The 12,919-nt window shown below is 55.0% G+C and overlaps 1 protein-coding gene across 1 annotated transcript in view; it reads right to left on the bottom strand.

Annotated features, from left to right (window-relative positions):
* Nucleotides 1-12,564, bottom strand: part of FAM53B (family with sequence similarity 53 member B) — an 85,681-nt gene extending 73,117 nt beyond the window's left edge. Inside the window, exons 1-2 of the mRNA XM_040486705.1 lie at nt 12,469-12,564; nt 1,967-2,232 (exon numbers count right to left, since the gene is read on the bottom strand). Of these exons, the coding sequence (XP_040342639.1) occupies nt 1,967-2,044 (78 nt within the window). The 5' untranslated portion in view covers nt 2,045-2,232; nt 12,469-12,564. The remainder of the gene's footprint in view (nt 1-1,966; nt 2,233-12,468) is intronic.
* Nucleotides 12,565-12,919: the final 355 nt, after the last annotated feature.

A 12,919-nucleotide genomic window follows, 5' to 3' on the forward strand; every position in this document is an offset into this window, starting at 1 on the left:
GCCCTGCCTCCTGGAAGAGCAGCTCAGCTGACCTGGGGCCCACGTGCCCCGGGACCAGCTCCACAGCCAGCCCCGGCCAGGCCGGCCCTGAGACGGGACCAAGTTCAGCAGCAGCTGCTGAGGCCAGCAGCACAGCTGGAACCGGGCAGGGACCCTCCCTGGGGACCTCCAGATGGCCCTCACCCCGGAGGTCGTTCCTTTTTGGTCAGAGCTACTCCAGATGTGTTCTTCAGATTTCAGCAGGAAAACACCCCACCCCCACCCCCCACCAGCAGAAAGCAGAGCAGCTCATACCCGCACCTCGGCTGTGAACCTGAGCAGCAGCCAGAGAGGAACCAGAGCAAACCCGAGCTGAGCAGCAGCTGGGGTGCAGGAACCCACATTCACTCACTCTACAAATGTCCCTGAGCACCGCCCAGGCCCTGGTCTCAGGCACTGGGTACTCAGCAACAAGCAAAAGAAACAAAATTCCTTGCCTTCATGAAGCTCACATTTCAGTGAAGTCTTTCAACAAACGAGATCAAAATGTGGGATAGGCACTCTGAGGGAAGACAGACAGGGAGAGGGGCAGCAAGCATGGGAGAGGGGGTGAAGGTGGCAGAGTTCATTGTTAGGTTAAGTGAGCAAAAAAGAAAGGGAGGGAGGGAAGGAGCCCTGCTAAGCGGGAGTGTCCTGGGCCACACAGGAAGTGCCAAGGCCCCGAGGCAGGCTCCTGCTTGACATGTTGAGCGAGGAGGCCAGTGTGGCTTGAGCAGAGTGGAGGGAGCAGAGGGAGAGCAGAGAAAAAGCAGCATGGTCACGGAAAGCCTGAGGACATGGGCCTCGTGCCTCCCGGCCAGGTCTTTGGCAGTTGCTCAACCTGAGGTGGGAAGCCCGTGGAAGGCTGGAGTCGGGGAGGGGTGCATCTGCCTTGTAGTCCCTGTGGCTGCTGGGTGCGTAACAGGCTAACGAGCCAGAAGCAAATCTGCTACAACAAACTTCCAGACGAGAGAGGACGGCAGGTGGGACCAGAGTGGCACGAGTGGGGATGGCGAGAGAGAATCTAGTTAAAGATACTCAATGCAAAGTGGAAAGGAAGCCGTGGTGGGCGGAGAGACCCGGCCCACCTTCGCTTGCGGAACGCTTCCAGTCCAGTGCCCGGCACACCCACGGCGGGCCGTAAAGGCCTCGGGTCTCGGCAGCCTTCCCACACTCCTTCAAGGGCTGGAGACCCGGCCCGTCCTGTCCGCTCTTGGCCTGGCTGTCGGTGCGAGCCTGGGGAGGGAGCCCACGAGGGTGCCAGGGTGGGCTCACACGAGGGGCTGTGAAGGGCACCGGGAGGGGTGCCTGCTGACCACAGAAGCGCCAGAGTGCTGGGGATGTAGCTATCTGCAAAACTCCTCCCCGAGTGTATTCAAGCCGGAGCGGGACCTCTTCTCGGCCCCTCTGCGAGGAAGCGGCCCCGCTCACTTCTGAGGAGCTGGGGCTGGAAGGGGCTTAGGAAGCTACTCTGTTCTCAGTCGGAGAAGGCCGGGCCGTCTGCCTCTCTGGCCCAGCCCATCAGGCCGCTTGGTCAGAGGACAACTTGGGCAGAAGGCGGCGGAGAGCGGCTGTCACCACAGCCCACCATCTTGGCCGCCAGACCGCGCCTTCTTTTCCCTCTCCTCCCCCCCCCCTGACATTCCCCAGGCGGCCGCCACCTCCCTTCCGGAAACCCCCTCCCCTCCCCGGGTGGAGACCAGAAGGAGCTGCAGGGACGGCAGAACCACGCAGGGCGCTGGCCGGACCTCGCCAGCTACTTCCTGAAAGTACTTGGCCAGGCTCTGGGTGACTGTGCCCACCGCCCTGGCCTGCAGCATCTCCAAGAGTTCTGCTCCCGGGCACTCTGGATTCGGTCTGCTAAGCCTGCATGCTCGGTCCACAGCCCCAGCTGGACACCAGGCCTCAAGAAAGGTCATCTGAGATATGAGGCCCACTGAGTCCTTACCAGCTCAGGGTTGAAGGTCCTGCATGCTATGGAGTCAGCTCCCTGGTTGTCGAGGCTTTTACTCAGGATCATCACCATGGTAAGGACCTCAGGCACTGGGCTCCATCCCAGGGTGGGCACGAGCCATCTTCGGTTGGGCAGACTTGGGCAGAGGGTGACCTCCTGGGCACCTCCCAGGTGACTGGCATCAGCAGTAACAGCTCCCCATCGGCCGCTTGCCCTCAGGCTGGGGCTCTTCCAGGAAATGGCCAAGTGCAGTCAACTCCCTGGAAAGACAACAGAAAGGCAAAGGGATTCAGGTCTTGGGAAGACCAGGGCCCTGAGAGAGCTGCCCACGCCCCCACCAACCCCATGCCGGGACCCTGCTTGGAATGGAACTGCCTCCCTGCCAAAGGAGAGGCATTCTGGCCACAAAGTCCAGAATCACCTTCTCAGAGTCCCCACCCCACCTCATGCCAGCCTTGAGGCGTCCCTAAAGCCAACGCGCTGAGGGTCCAGCAACGTGTCTCAGTTAGCCACATGGCACCTTTAAGACCTATCTCAGGGTCTGGGTCGGTCACAATCTGCTGTCCCCCAGACTCTGCTCAAGTCACGCGACACCTTCCACCCAGCTGGCTTTACACACAGCTTCGGTATATGCCCAAGGCTGAGGGTCAGATACAGACCAGCCCCACAGTCAAAACTGAAGGGGTCAGCCCTCAGGCAGCCTCAGTCAGCAAGGAGGCTACTACCCTCCTCCCGGTTATGAACAGAAGCTACTGGAAGAATCTGGAGGGTTTGTTTATTTGGAGAACTTACTTTACTTACTTACTTACTTATTTATTTTGAGAGAGAGAGAGGCAGAGAGAGAGAGAGAGGCAGAGAGAGAGGAAGAGAAAGAGAATCCCAAGCAGGCTGCAAGCAGTCATGACAGACCCCAACGCGGGGCTCTGACTCACGAACGGGGAGATCATGACCTGAGCCAAAATCAAAGAGTCAGACACCCTGGCCACTGAAAGGCACATATCTAGGGGCACCTGGGTGGCTCAGTCTGTTAAGCGTCCGACTCTTTGATTTTGGCCCAGGTCATGATCTCACGGTTCATGAGTTGGAGCCCCATGTGGGGCTCTGCACTAACAGGACAGAGACTGCTTGAGATTTTCTCTCTCTCTCTCTCTCTGTCTCTCTCTCCCCCCCCCCCCAACTCATGCTCTTTCTCTGTCTCTCAAAATAAATAAACTTAAAAAAAAATTTTAAAGGCGCACTATTTCTCATCCCTAGAAGGACATCTCAACAACGACACATTTGCAATACTGGCGACCTTTGTAGCCTGAGACCTCTCAGGCCGCCATGCCACACGGCCCACCAGGACCTCCTCCCACGTCACCCCCCAAACAAATGCTGAAAGAACACAGCCCTTGGCTCAGGTTTGAAAACGCGCTCCTTACAAATCAGTTTCTCTGATCCTGTTTCGCCATCCCACCCTTCTGTGGTTACACCGTCAAAGGAAGTCACATCAGATGCAAGGAACCCGAAGACCACCATCACAAAGTAAAAAAAATCATGACGATAATAGTAGAAAAGGCCAGCTCCTAATCTGTAATTAAAAACAAACTGCTCGGTGCAGGAAAATGTTTTAGAATCTGTTGCTCTGTGTAAAAATTAATTGCACCCTGGTATTTACTTGCTATCCAGATTGTAAATCATATTTTCCTGTTTACTTCGATTAGACTTTACAGTGGGTGTTATTGAAATTGCTCAATTATGGGCCAGCTGGCAAGCACAGGAAAATTACCTTCTACTGTTCTTCGAAAACAAGGTTCATCCAAAGTGCAAAAGCAAGGAAGGGAGGGGGGGAAATCAATACATTTTCAAAGGACTGGCTGTTCAGGAAGAGGCCTGGTGGAGGGTAGGCTCCCAGGTCGCACCGGGTGACCCGATGCGCACTTCAACACCACATCGGCCTAGAAGCAACACATTCTGACCAAGAGTGAGCTGCTCAAGGAAAGAATTTCAGACCACTCCTCCAAGCTCCGGCCAGAAAGCTGAGCCAGAAATGCCCGCCAGCCCCCTGGATGCTTGGCTGGGGAGCGGGGCTGGGAGGCGGGGTGCCACGGACTCTCCCTTCAAAGGGACCCTTTGTGCCGCCTCAATGGCGGAGTTGAGGCCCGCCGGCGGCCATCTTCTCTCTGGGTACGACCTCATGCAGTTCTGGGGCAGCCAGCCATTGGCCCAAGGCCCAGAGGTAACCTGCCCTGGCACCACCCCGCCCCCGCCTCTCATTTCCATCTTCCCTAAAAGGCAGGCGGGCTCGGAAGGTACCAGCTCACGTCCTCCTCGGTCAAGGACACCTGGGGCGGAATCCCAGCTCCTGAAACGCACCGTCTGAGTGACCTTTACCAAGTTCAGTCTCTTTCTCTCTCCATAAGATACGGACGACAGTGCCTGCCTCAGAAGACTGCTGTACCATCTGACAACAGAGCTCAAACCCTTTGCTCAGTGAGAAGTCCTAGCTCATGTGCTCCTGTGAGGAAGCGCTCGATGAACGGCAGCTACCGTCACAACTTTCATCGGGCAACGGACGCCCGAGCAGCGATCTGTCCTCTCGGACTTTTTAAAAGAGAAAGTCCGTTAAATTGTTTTAAGGCCAAATTCGATCAGGATGGCACTGGTCATATGGTGGCCCATCTCTCTGGTGAAACAGTAGGTGGTCATTAAGAATGATGCTGTGGGACTCCATTGCCATGGAAACACATTAGGCCACCAGGATGCCGCCGATAGGCACCAAACACGAAGCGGGACCGAGGCAGCGGTGCGGGCGTCCCTGCTCTTGCGGCTCTGCCCCCGCTGGAGCCCCGACGAGAGGCGGGACTCACAGCGGCAGCACGAGGGGCGAATACCAGAGCCCCACATGCTTCTGGAAACGGATGGTCAGCAAACACGGCAGGCGCCCAGTGGAGAAGGGAAGTGGAGCGCGATGCCTGTCCTCGAGGCTCACGGAGAGTTCCGCGAACGCGGACACTAATCTAACTAAGGCAGGCAGGGGTAGGGGGCACCGGAGCGCAGTGGTAAACCGCCCCCCACCCCCACACGTGTGCCGACAACATGCAGCATGACCCGGAAGAGCCCAGGAGTGGGGACAGCCAAGAAGCCACCACCCGGGGACTGTTCACACATATATCGCCGTGGAGCCACGTGAAGGAACACCGTGCCGCTTTAGCCACAGATGGAACGAGGCAACTCTGATGGTACAGATGTGAAACCCTCCCCAAGACACCCTGTGAAATGAACGGAGAGAGGAGGAAGGCGCAGTCCCAAAAGCACGGCCGCCTTATGGAAGGGCCCGCAGTTCCAGAGCACGAGGCGCTTTGGTTGGGCGGCCTTGCGTGCTCCTTAAATCCTTCATCCAGGGCATAGGATCCTTTTTTGGTTAAAAATAAAATAGGCAAGATTTCACCAGGAAGGAAAGGCACACTAGCGGAAGTAAGACCCTAAGCAAAGCACAGTGGCCTGCCTTGTGCACGGGACACGGTGAGCACACTGGTGGCAGGAGCACAGGGTGTGTGGCAAGGAGCGGCGGCCTCCAGAACAAGGAGCTGGGATGGCCAGTTCAAGCCAGAAGAGCTCTGCATGCCACTGAACACAGACTTTTTTTCTTTTTTTTTAATGTTTTTTTTTTTTTTCAGAGAGAGAGAGAGTGCACGCAAGGAGGGGAGGGGCAGAGAGAGAGGGAGGCACAGAATCAGAAGCAGGCTCCAGGCGCTGAGCTGTCAGCACAGAGCCCGACACGGGGCTCGAACTCACGGACCGCGAGATCATGACCTGAGCTGAAGTCGGTCGCTTAACCAAATGAGCCACCCAGCCGCCCCATGAACGCAGACTTTATCATGTGGCCACAGGGGGCTCCCCAAGGGGCTCCCCAAGGGGCTCGTCTGCTTTGATCTGTTGAAAAAGAGTGATTTTTTTTTTTCTGGGCCCTTTGCAACACCTAGCACAGTGCCCCGAATACAGTAAGAGCTCAAACACATTTTGAAAGAGACTAAATTGTAGCAACATCTGAAAGGATCCAGGCACATTCTTAGACTTTGTGAGGCAAATCCAGACCAGCAGAGCCTGGCACAATCTGGAATTCCCTGGGATTCCTTTGATCCCTGGCATGGGCCTGGCCAAGTTCACTGGGGAATGCCAGTGCCCGTCCAGAGACTCACAGCCCAGTCTGAGAACGGGGCCAGGGGCTTCTCAGGGAAAAGCTGGGGGGGGGAGGGGGGGGGGGCGGTTGAGGCTCAGCCTTTGAAGGGACAACTGGTAAACTGGTAGTGTGGCTCTGCCCAAGGCAGAAGGGGGTGCCTCAGAGTCACAAGTCGCAAGGTAAAGGCCTCCTGGAGGCCACCTCTGGGGCACAGACCCTGCTCTGGCCTGGCGGGTTTTCTTTTAACCCATATTAAGAACAGCTTCTAGGGGCACCTGGGTGGCTCAGTTGGTTAAGGGTCCAATTCTTGATTTCAGCTCAGGTCATGATTCCAGGGTCATGAGCACGGAGCCTGCTTAAGATTCTCTCCGCTCCCCCCCGCCCCCGCCCCAGTCTGTCCCTCTCCCACGCTCACGTTCTCTCAAAAGCAAAGAACAAAAAAACAGCTTCTATCTATTGAGAACCTACTGCGTCCCAAGTACTTTATACACGTCAGCTATACAACAGGCTCACTTTACCCCCATTTTACAGATGGATAAAGCTCACCAAGGCGGAGAGGCTGATCTTGCATCTGAACCCAAGTGGCCCAGCTCCCAGGCATATGCTTCCCACCGATGTCCACCTGCAACATGGCCCCACTCCTCAGCTGCCCCCCCATCCCAAGTGCATCCTTCAAAAGCCCACTCAAGCAACTACCATAGACCCCAGCAAGTGGTCTCCTTGGCATTTATCCCAGAGGAACGCAAACTTACGTTCACACAAAAACCTGCACATGACTGTTCACAGCAGCTATATTCGTGACAGCCCAGACCAAGAAACAACCCAGATGTCCTTCAAGGGGCGAATGGAGAAACACACTGTGATACAGGCACACCGGGGAATACTACTCAGCGTTAAAAAGGAATGGACTGTTGAAACCTACTGGAACGACTCTCCAGAGAATTATGTGCGGTGAAAACACCCAATCCCCACACGTTAATTATGGCATGATTCCATTCACGTAGCATTCCTGAAATGACAAAGCGCCAGAAATGAGGCATAGATTAGTGCGGACCTGGGGTCTGAGATGAGGGTTTGGGCTGGGGGTGTGGGAGGGCGAGGCAGGTGGGGGATGAAAAGGCAACAGAAGGCATCCTCCTGGTGATGGGAATGTCCCATGCCTTGACTGCCTCTGTGTCACTGTCCTGCTTGTGATACTGAATGACAGTTGTGCAAGATGTCACTACTGGGGGGAACCGAGTAAATGACACATAGCATTTCTACGACTTAACAATACATGTAAATTTACTACGATCTCAAAATTTTAGAAACCTACTCAATCTATGCATTTATCAAAACCAATAGAACTATCTGGGGTGCCTGGGTGGCCCAGTCGGTTCAGCGTCCGACTCGATTTCAGTTCAGGGCATGATCTCATGGCTCATGGGTCCAAACCCCACATCGGGCTTTGCACTGTCAGCGCAGAGCCTGCTTGGGATTCCCTTCCCCCCACCCCCTCTGCTCTACCCTCCCTCACTCGCGTGCGCACGCTCTCTCTCAATAATAAACTTAAAAAAAAAAAAAACTCCTAGAAATATCAAAAACATGAATTGCACTGTAAGTAAATATAAAGCTTAAAAGTAAAAAGCAGAAATCCACGTGGCTGCCACTGCCTGTACCAAGGAAACCACGTGCAAGGTAGGGCAAGGACCCGTGCTGTGGGCTCTAACAGCCCCCGCCTTCACTTTGAGCATATCACCTGACTTCAGTGTCCTCCTCTTTATTTTTATTTTTTTTTTCAACGTTTATTTATTTTGGGGACAGAGAGAGACAGAGCATGAACAGGGGAGGGGCAGAGAAAGAGGGAGACACAGAATCGGAAACAGGCTCCAGGCTCTGAGCCATCAGCCCAGAGCCCGACGCGGGGCTCAAACTCACGGACCGCGAGATCGTGACCTGGCTGAAGTCGGACGCTTAACCGACTGCGCCACCCAGGCGCCCCCAGTGTCCTCCTCTTTAAAACGAAAGCAGTGACACCTTTGCTCTGGGGGCTGCTGGGAGATCGGATAAGAAAATATGTATGAAAGAGTGGGGCACAGAGAAGGCCCCGGACATCAGTGCCTGGCCCCCTCGGCACAAGTAGCCACCGTCGGTCTCTCAACATGTTCCCAGCACATCTCCTACAGATTCCCTGCCTTTGTTTACATCTTGTACTGTCACTTCCCTGTGCCCTTATTTAGGTAGTAAATCAGACTCCCTGCACAGTGCTCATGGCAGACAGAGGGGCCTCGCACCCTGCCTCCACATCCATCTGGGGTGCCACTGTGCACGGGAAGAAGGGGTCGCCCCCACCCCCACAGGTGCCTGCTATTCAGGGGCACGTACACTCTCAGGCTCTGACCCCATGAGCCCCCCACTCAGTGATTCACCTTCTCCAGCATTTCCATCGAAAGAGCAGAAAGCAAAGTCAGACTTTCTACTGATCTGTGATCCCACTTCCCTGACCACCCTCCTGTTCCCTGGGCATAGATGGGGTGGCAGAGGGCTCTGCCCACCCCCCCAAGTCCTGCCCCAAGGGCGCATCTACCTAAAGACAGCCCGGACTCCCCGACACCGTGCCCAGAACCAGGCTTGCAGGTTGGGAAGGGCACCAGGCGACACCGCCCACCCTCAGAGAGAGGCCCTGGATCCCGCACCACGGCACCTCAGTCCCAGAAACACCCCCCATCTCCCTTCACAGCCCCTCCCCCCATACGGCCATACCCCTGGCCTCCACCTCCCTGAGCACCAACCATGGGCCAGGCTCTTCTCATTTAACCTCTCACATTCCTGTGAATAGGCATCTGTTAGCAGAACTCCCATTTTCCAGATGAGAAGGCTGAGGCTCCAGGAAAATAACTCCAGCATTTGCCCAAGATCCCACAGCTAGCAGGGGGTGAGGTCAAGATGTGAATCCAGGCCTGCCTTTTCGGCCACTCTCTCCCTGATGCCACAGGGAACGGGGGACGGCCTCGATCCCTCACACAAGTCCTTCCTAACATGAGACTTCCTTGCTTTTGTTCTGGATCTTCAATCCAGAACATCCGTTTGCAACCCCTGAATCCAGCTCTCTGATACCACTGTGGTCAGGGACTCTCAGCTTCTGGCAAATGGGAACCCTGCCTGGTGCATGCGAAATGAATTTACAGAATGCTAAAAAGTTTTGTAAACTCTAAACCTCTATAGAACTCTCGAGTAGATTAAAGGAGTTTACCAAATGCTTCTGTAATGCACGTTGAAGGGTTACCCCTTAATAAGAAACTGACCACACCGGAGATCGTCAAGACAAACTCTGCCTTCTTTTAAAGAGTATCTATATCCTGTGTTTACTACTTGCACAAGTTAGTTTTACAGCAGGAGAATACCTCGCCGCCCTAAACACAGCGCTCAGAGCAAAAGCTAAACAGGACCTTGGCCACAGACAGTGACTCTCCTGATGGCTCAAGCAAGCCATTTCTCGGTGCGTCCACCTCCCCTTCCATAAGCAAAGGAAATGGGAGGAAAACAGCCATGCTACAAGGTCTTCGGGACGGCCGCATGCATTTTTAGACCTTTGAAACTTCAGCCGTCGGCAGGACAAAAGCAGTCTGGGGACAGGACCTAGAAGCAAATTCGTGAACACGTGGAGAAGTGCGTCTTTCGGTGGGTCGTGCCTTCTGCCAGACCCTGCGACAAGCCGATGGAGGGGCGGAGGGGGGAGCTGCAAGCCTGTGGTGGCATCGAGGCTCCCCTCTGCCGAAGGAAGGAAGGGAACGTGCCCAGGGTCACCTCTGGCTTGCTGCCTCTGCACCTCAGTCCCCCCAGAGCTCACAGGGTGAAAGTTAAAAGCTGCAGGAGCGTCCCCACAGCCCATCCTCTCGCGGACCCCGTCAGTGCCAGGAAGAGGGCCCGGAGGCTCAGTAAGAGGACGTGGGTCTGGACAGGGCACGCTTCCCAGGCCTTCGAGTCCTCCCGAAAGAGAACTGATGAGAGACAGCTATGCCTCCGGCACCTTCAACACACAGACAGAAAACCGGAGACGAGCAGAGCCCCTCTAGTCGATATGGTGACACCTCGGATGCGCTCGACACCAAACACTGCTGATTTAAGCGAATTCCAGAGTCCAGAAAAAAAAAAAAAAAAAAAAAAGTTTGGTTTTTTTTTACCATTTTCCCAGCATCTTCTGGGTCTGTATCTCAGGAAGTCAGAGGTGACACAGAGCCTACCTTTCATCAGAGCACGAATACAATAAGAGTAGCCATGGCAACCATACCACATTCTATGCTTACTGCTTCCTCAAGGTGTCCCTAAGAACGGGCACTGTGGCTGTTCCATTTTACGGAGCGACAAACTGAGGCATGGGCCCAAGGTCACCCAGGCATGAAGGATAAAACAAGGACTCAAGCCACATCGGCCAAACTCCAAAGTCTTTGTCTTAACCACGGAGTCTTCTAGCAGAAATGTGTAAATTTCCAGGATCTGTACATTTCCCCGTAATGATCCTGTAAGCATTTCTCAGTTAAACTGACCGGATGCTGAAGCAAATGCCGGGTTTGCAGTACACCCTTGTCCACACAGCTCACCCTGAGGTATCCCAGGCTGAACACCCACCTTCTGGAACCTAGTGCTGAAACACAGCACTAGGGGTTCCAAGGCAGGCAGGGACCGGGGGCGTGAGAGGGCAGCCCAGAGAAGGTGAAAAGAACATGAAGTCATCACTTTCTATCCTTAACTGCATGGAGGGGCAGCTGAACCGGGTGCCATGCAGAAGGTGAAGTGCTCCCCAGGAAAGCCGGGGTGCTCCCAGCCCCGGGGGGGAGTCCTGCTACGCCAGCCAGAATCTAGTCCATCTGTCCCCATCTCGCTGGGCCTCTGCCTCCGACCACCCCTCCGCCACAGCCCACCCTTCTCCCCGAGTCCACTCCCAGGGTGCTCCTGGCAGGGGCGGGGTGGGGGGAGGAGAGCCCCTCCACCTGCACAGTCCGGCTGTGGACCTGCCTCAGTCACCCTCCAGTCTCAGCACAGAGTCTGCCCCAGCAGGAACCTGATACCAACGTCTTCAGTGGTGTCCACAAAGCTGGGGAAGGGTGCCGGATTCCCGTCCAGAAGCCACCCTTCCACCCAGCTCGGTCCCGGAGGAGCTATGGAGCCCTGGGCGAGCTACGCAATTTTGCTAAGCTCACTCTCATCCTCTGTAATCTGTAAGAAGGGATCCTGGTCCTGCCCACCTCAGGTGGAAGGTTAAGGAGGGAAGACTCCGGAAGGTGGGGGCCCTTAGAGAATGTCCCTACAGGCACGCAAGGCCACAGGTGAGCACAATTCCAAGCATTGTGTAGGCCCTTCCTAGATGCTTATAAACTATCTAACAAAGATCACGTCCTCAACGGCCACGGCCACGGCACGAGCTGCTGGGAGCAGGAAATAGGAATCCCCCCCAGCCCCTCGCTCCTGGGATGGGGCTGCTGGACCTCCAAGTCCGCTACTGATTTTTATGCTCACTCAGGGTTCCATTTGCATGTGACAGGTGAGGAAAGCAGGCCCCCAGAGGCAAAATGGCCTGAAGCCTCACAGGTGGCACAGGCCTGCATCACACTCTCAGGGGAGAAGAGATACTTTCTTGCCGCAAAACTCAAGCACCTGCTCCTCACAGAGGGCGTGCTCACCCCACCCCAGCCCTCACCCCAAAGCAAGGCGCGTCCCTGGAGGTTACTTTTCTTCGCAACGGAGATGAACACACCTTCCCTGGCCTAGTCCTTCAGGTAATCAGAGGCCACCAAGGGTCCACGTTTGCAGAAGGACTGGCAGTCACATTACCTGACTAGAAAGGAACCCACCCTGTGCCCTTGGCAGAACAGACCCACCCGAGCTCCCTTACAAGACCGTCTTACTCAAGGGGAGAAAACCAAACCGCACAATGAGCCCCTGAACCAAATCGGGACTCTGTTCTCTGGGACTTTACACAGTCATTCTCAGTGTCGTAGGGATTTTCTGGGGTTTTAAGCAAATAACATTTCGAGGTGGGGGCGGGGAGAGAGTGACATTATTCGGGGACGCGAAAGCGTCGAGACCCAGAGCCAAAACAAAGCTGAACATGGGAACGCCACAGCCGGTGTTGCTTCTTGAAACCAAAGCCAACTGCATGCATAACTTGTCAGGGGCTCGTTTATCAATGAGAACCGACAGACACGTTTCCTACGAGCTCTCGGGCAACGCTCACTACCGTTCCTGCCACGTTAACCCACCAGACGCCGCGAGAGAAGAGCGTGCTGCGGGCTAGAACTTGCTGAGCAAACTCAGAAGGAAGGGAACGAAGGCCGGGGAGAGGACCGGTACTTACTGAGCACAGAAGCAGACACCAGCTTCGCCTGCAAACCAGGGTGAAGGAGAGGAAGGCAGAGAGCAGGGGACAGGGAGACACAGCAAGGGCCCCAAAGATAATCTACTGAAACGTTAAGCCACTTAGCCTAAGACGACCATGACCTGTTCTTCAGTCAGACCTGTTTACGAGTACAGCGAATTTAATCAAACCATGATTAAAAACCAAAAGACGTGAAGAGTTTAAAAAAAAAAAAATTTTTTTTTTTTTTTTTTTAAACAAAATCAAAAGTCTATATAGAGAAGCCCCTATAAGAGGCAGTGTGCTCTGGGCGGAGCCAGCAGGGCTCAGAGGAAACATGGATTCTGGCGTCGGCTCTGCCCCTGAGCCGCGCTGCCTGCTGGCCAAGCCACATTCCCTCTCTGGGCCTCAGTTCCCTCCCCTGTCAAACGGGAGTCATTATTTCTGACTA

Source organism: Herpailurus yagouaroundi, unplaced genomic scaffold, assembly GCF_014898765.1.
Source record: "Herpailurus yagouaroundi ecotype Mexico unplaced genomic scaffold, PumYag 163, whole genome shotgun sequence".
NCBI lineage: Eukaryota > Metazoa > Chordata > Mammalia > Carnivora > Felidae > Herpailurus > Herpailurus yagouaroundi.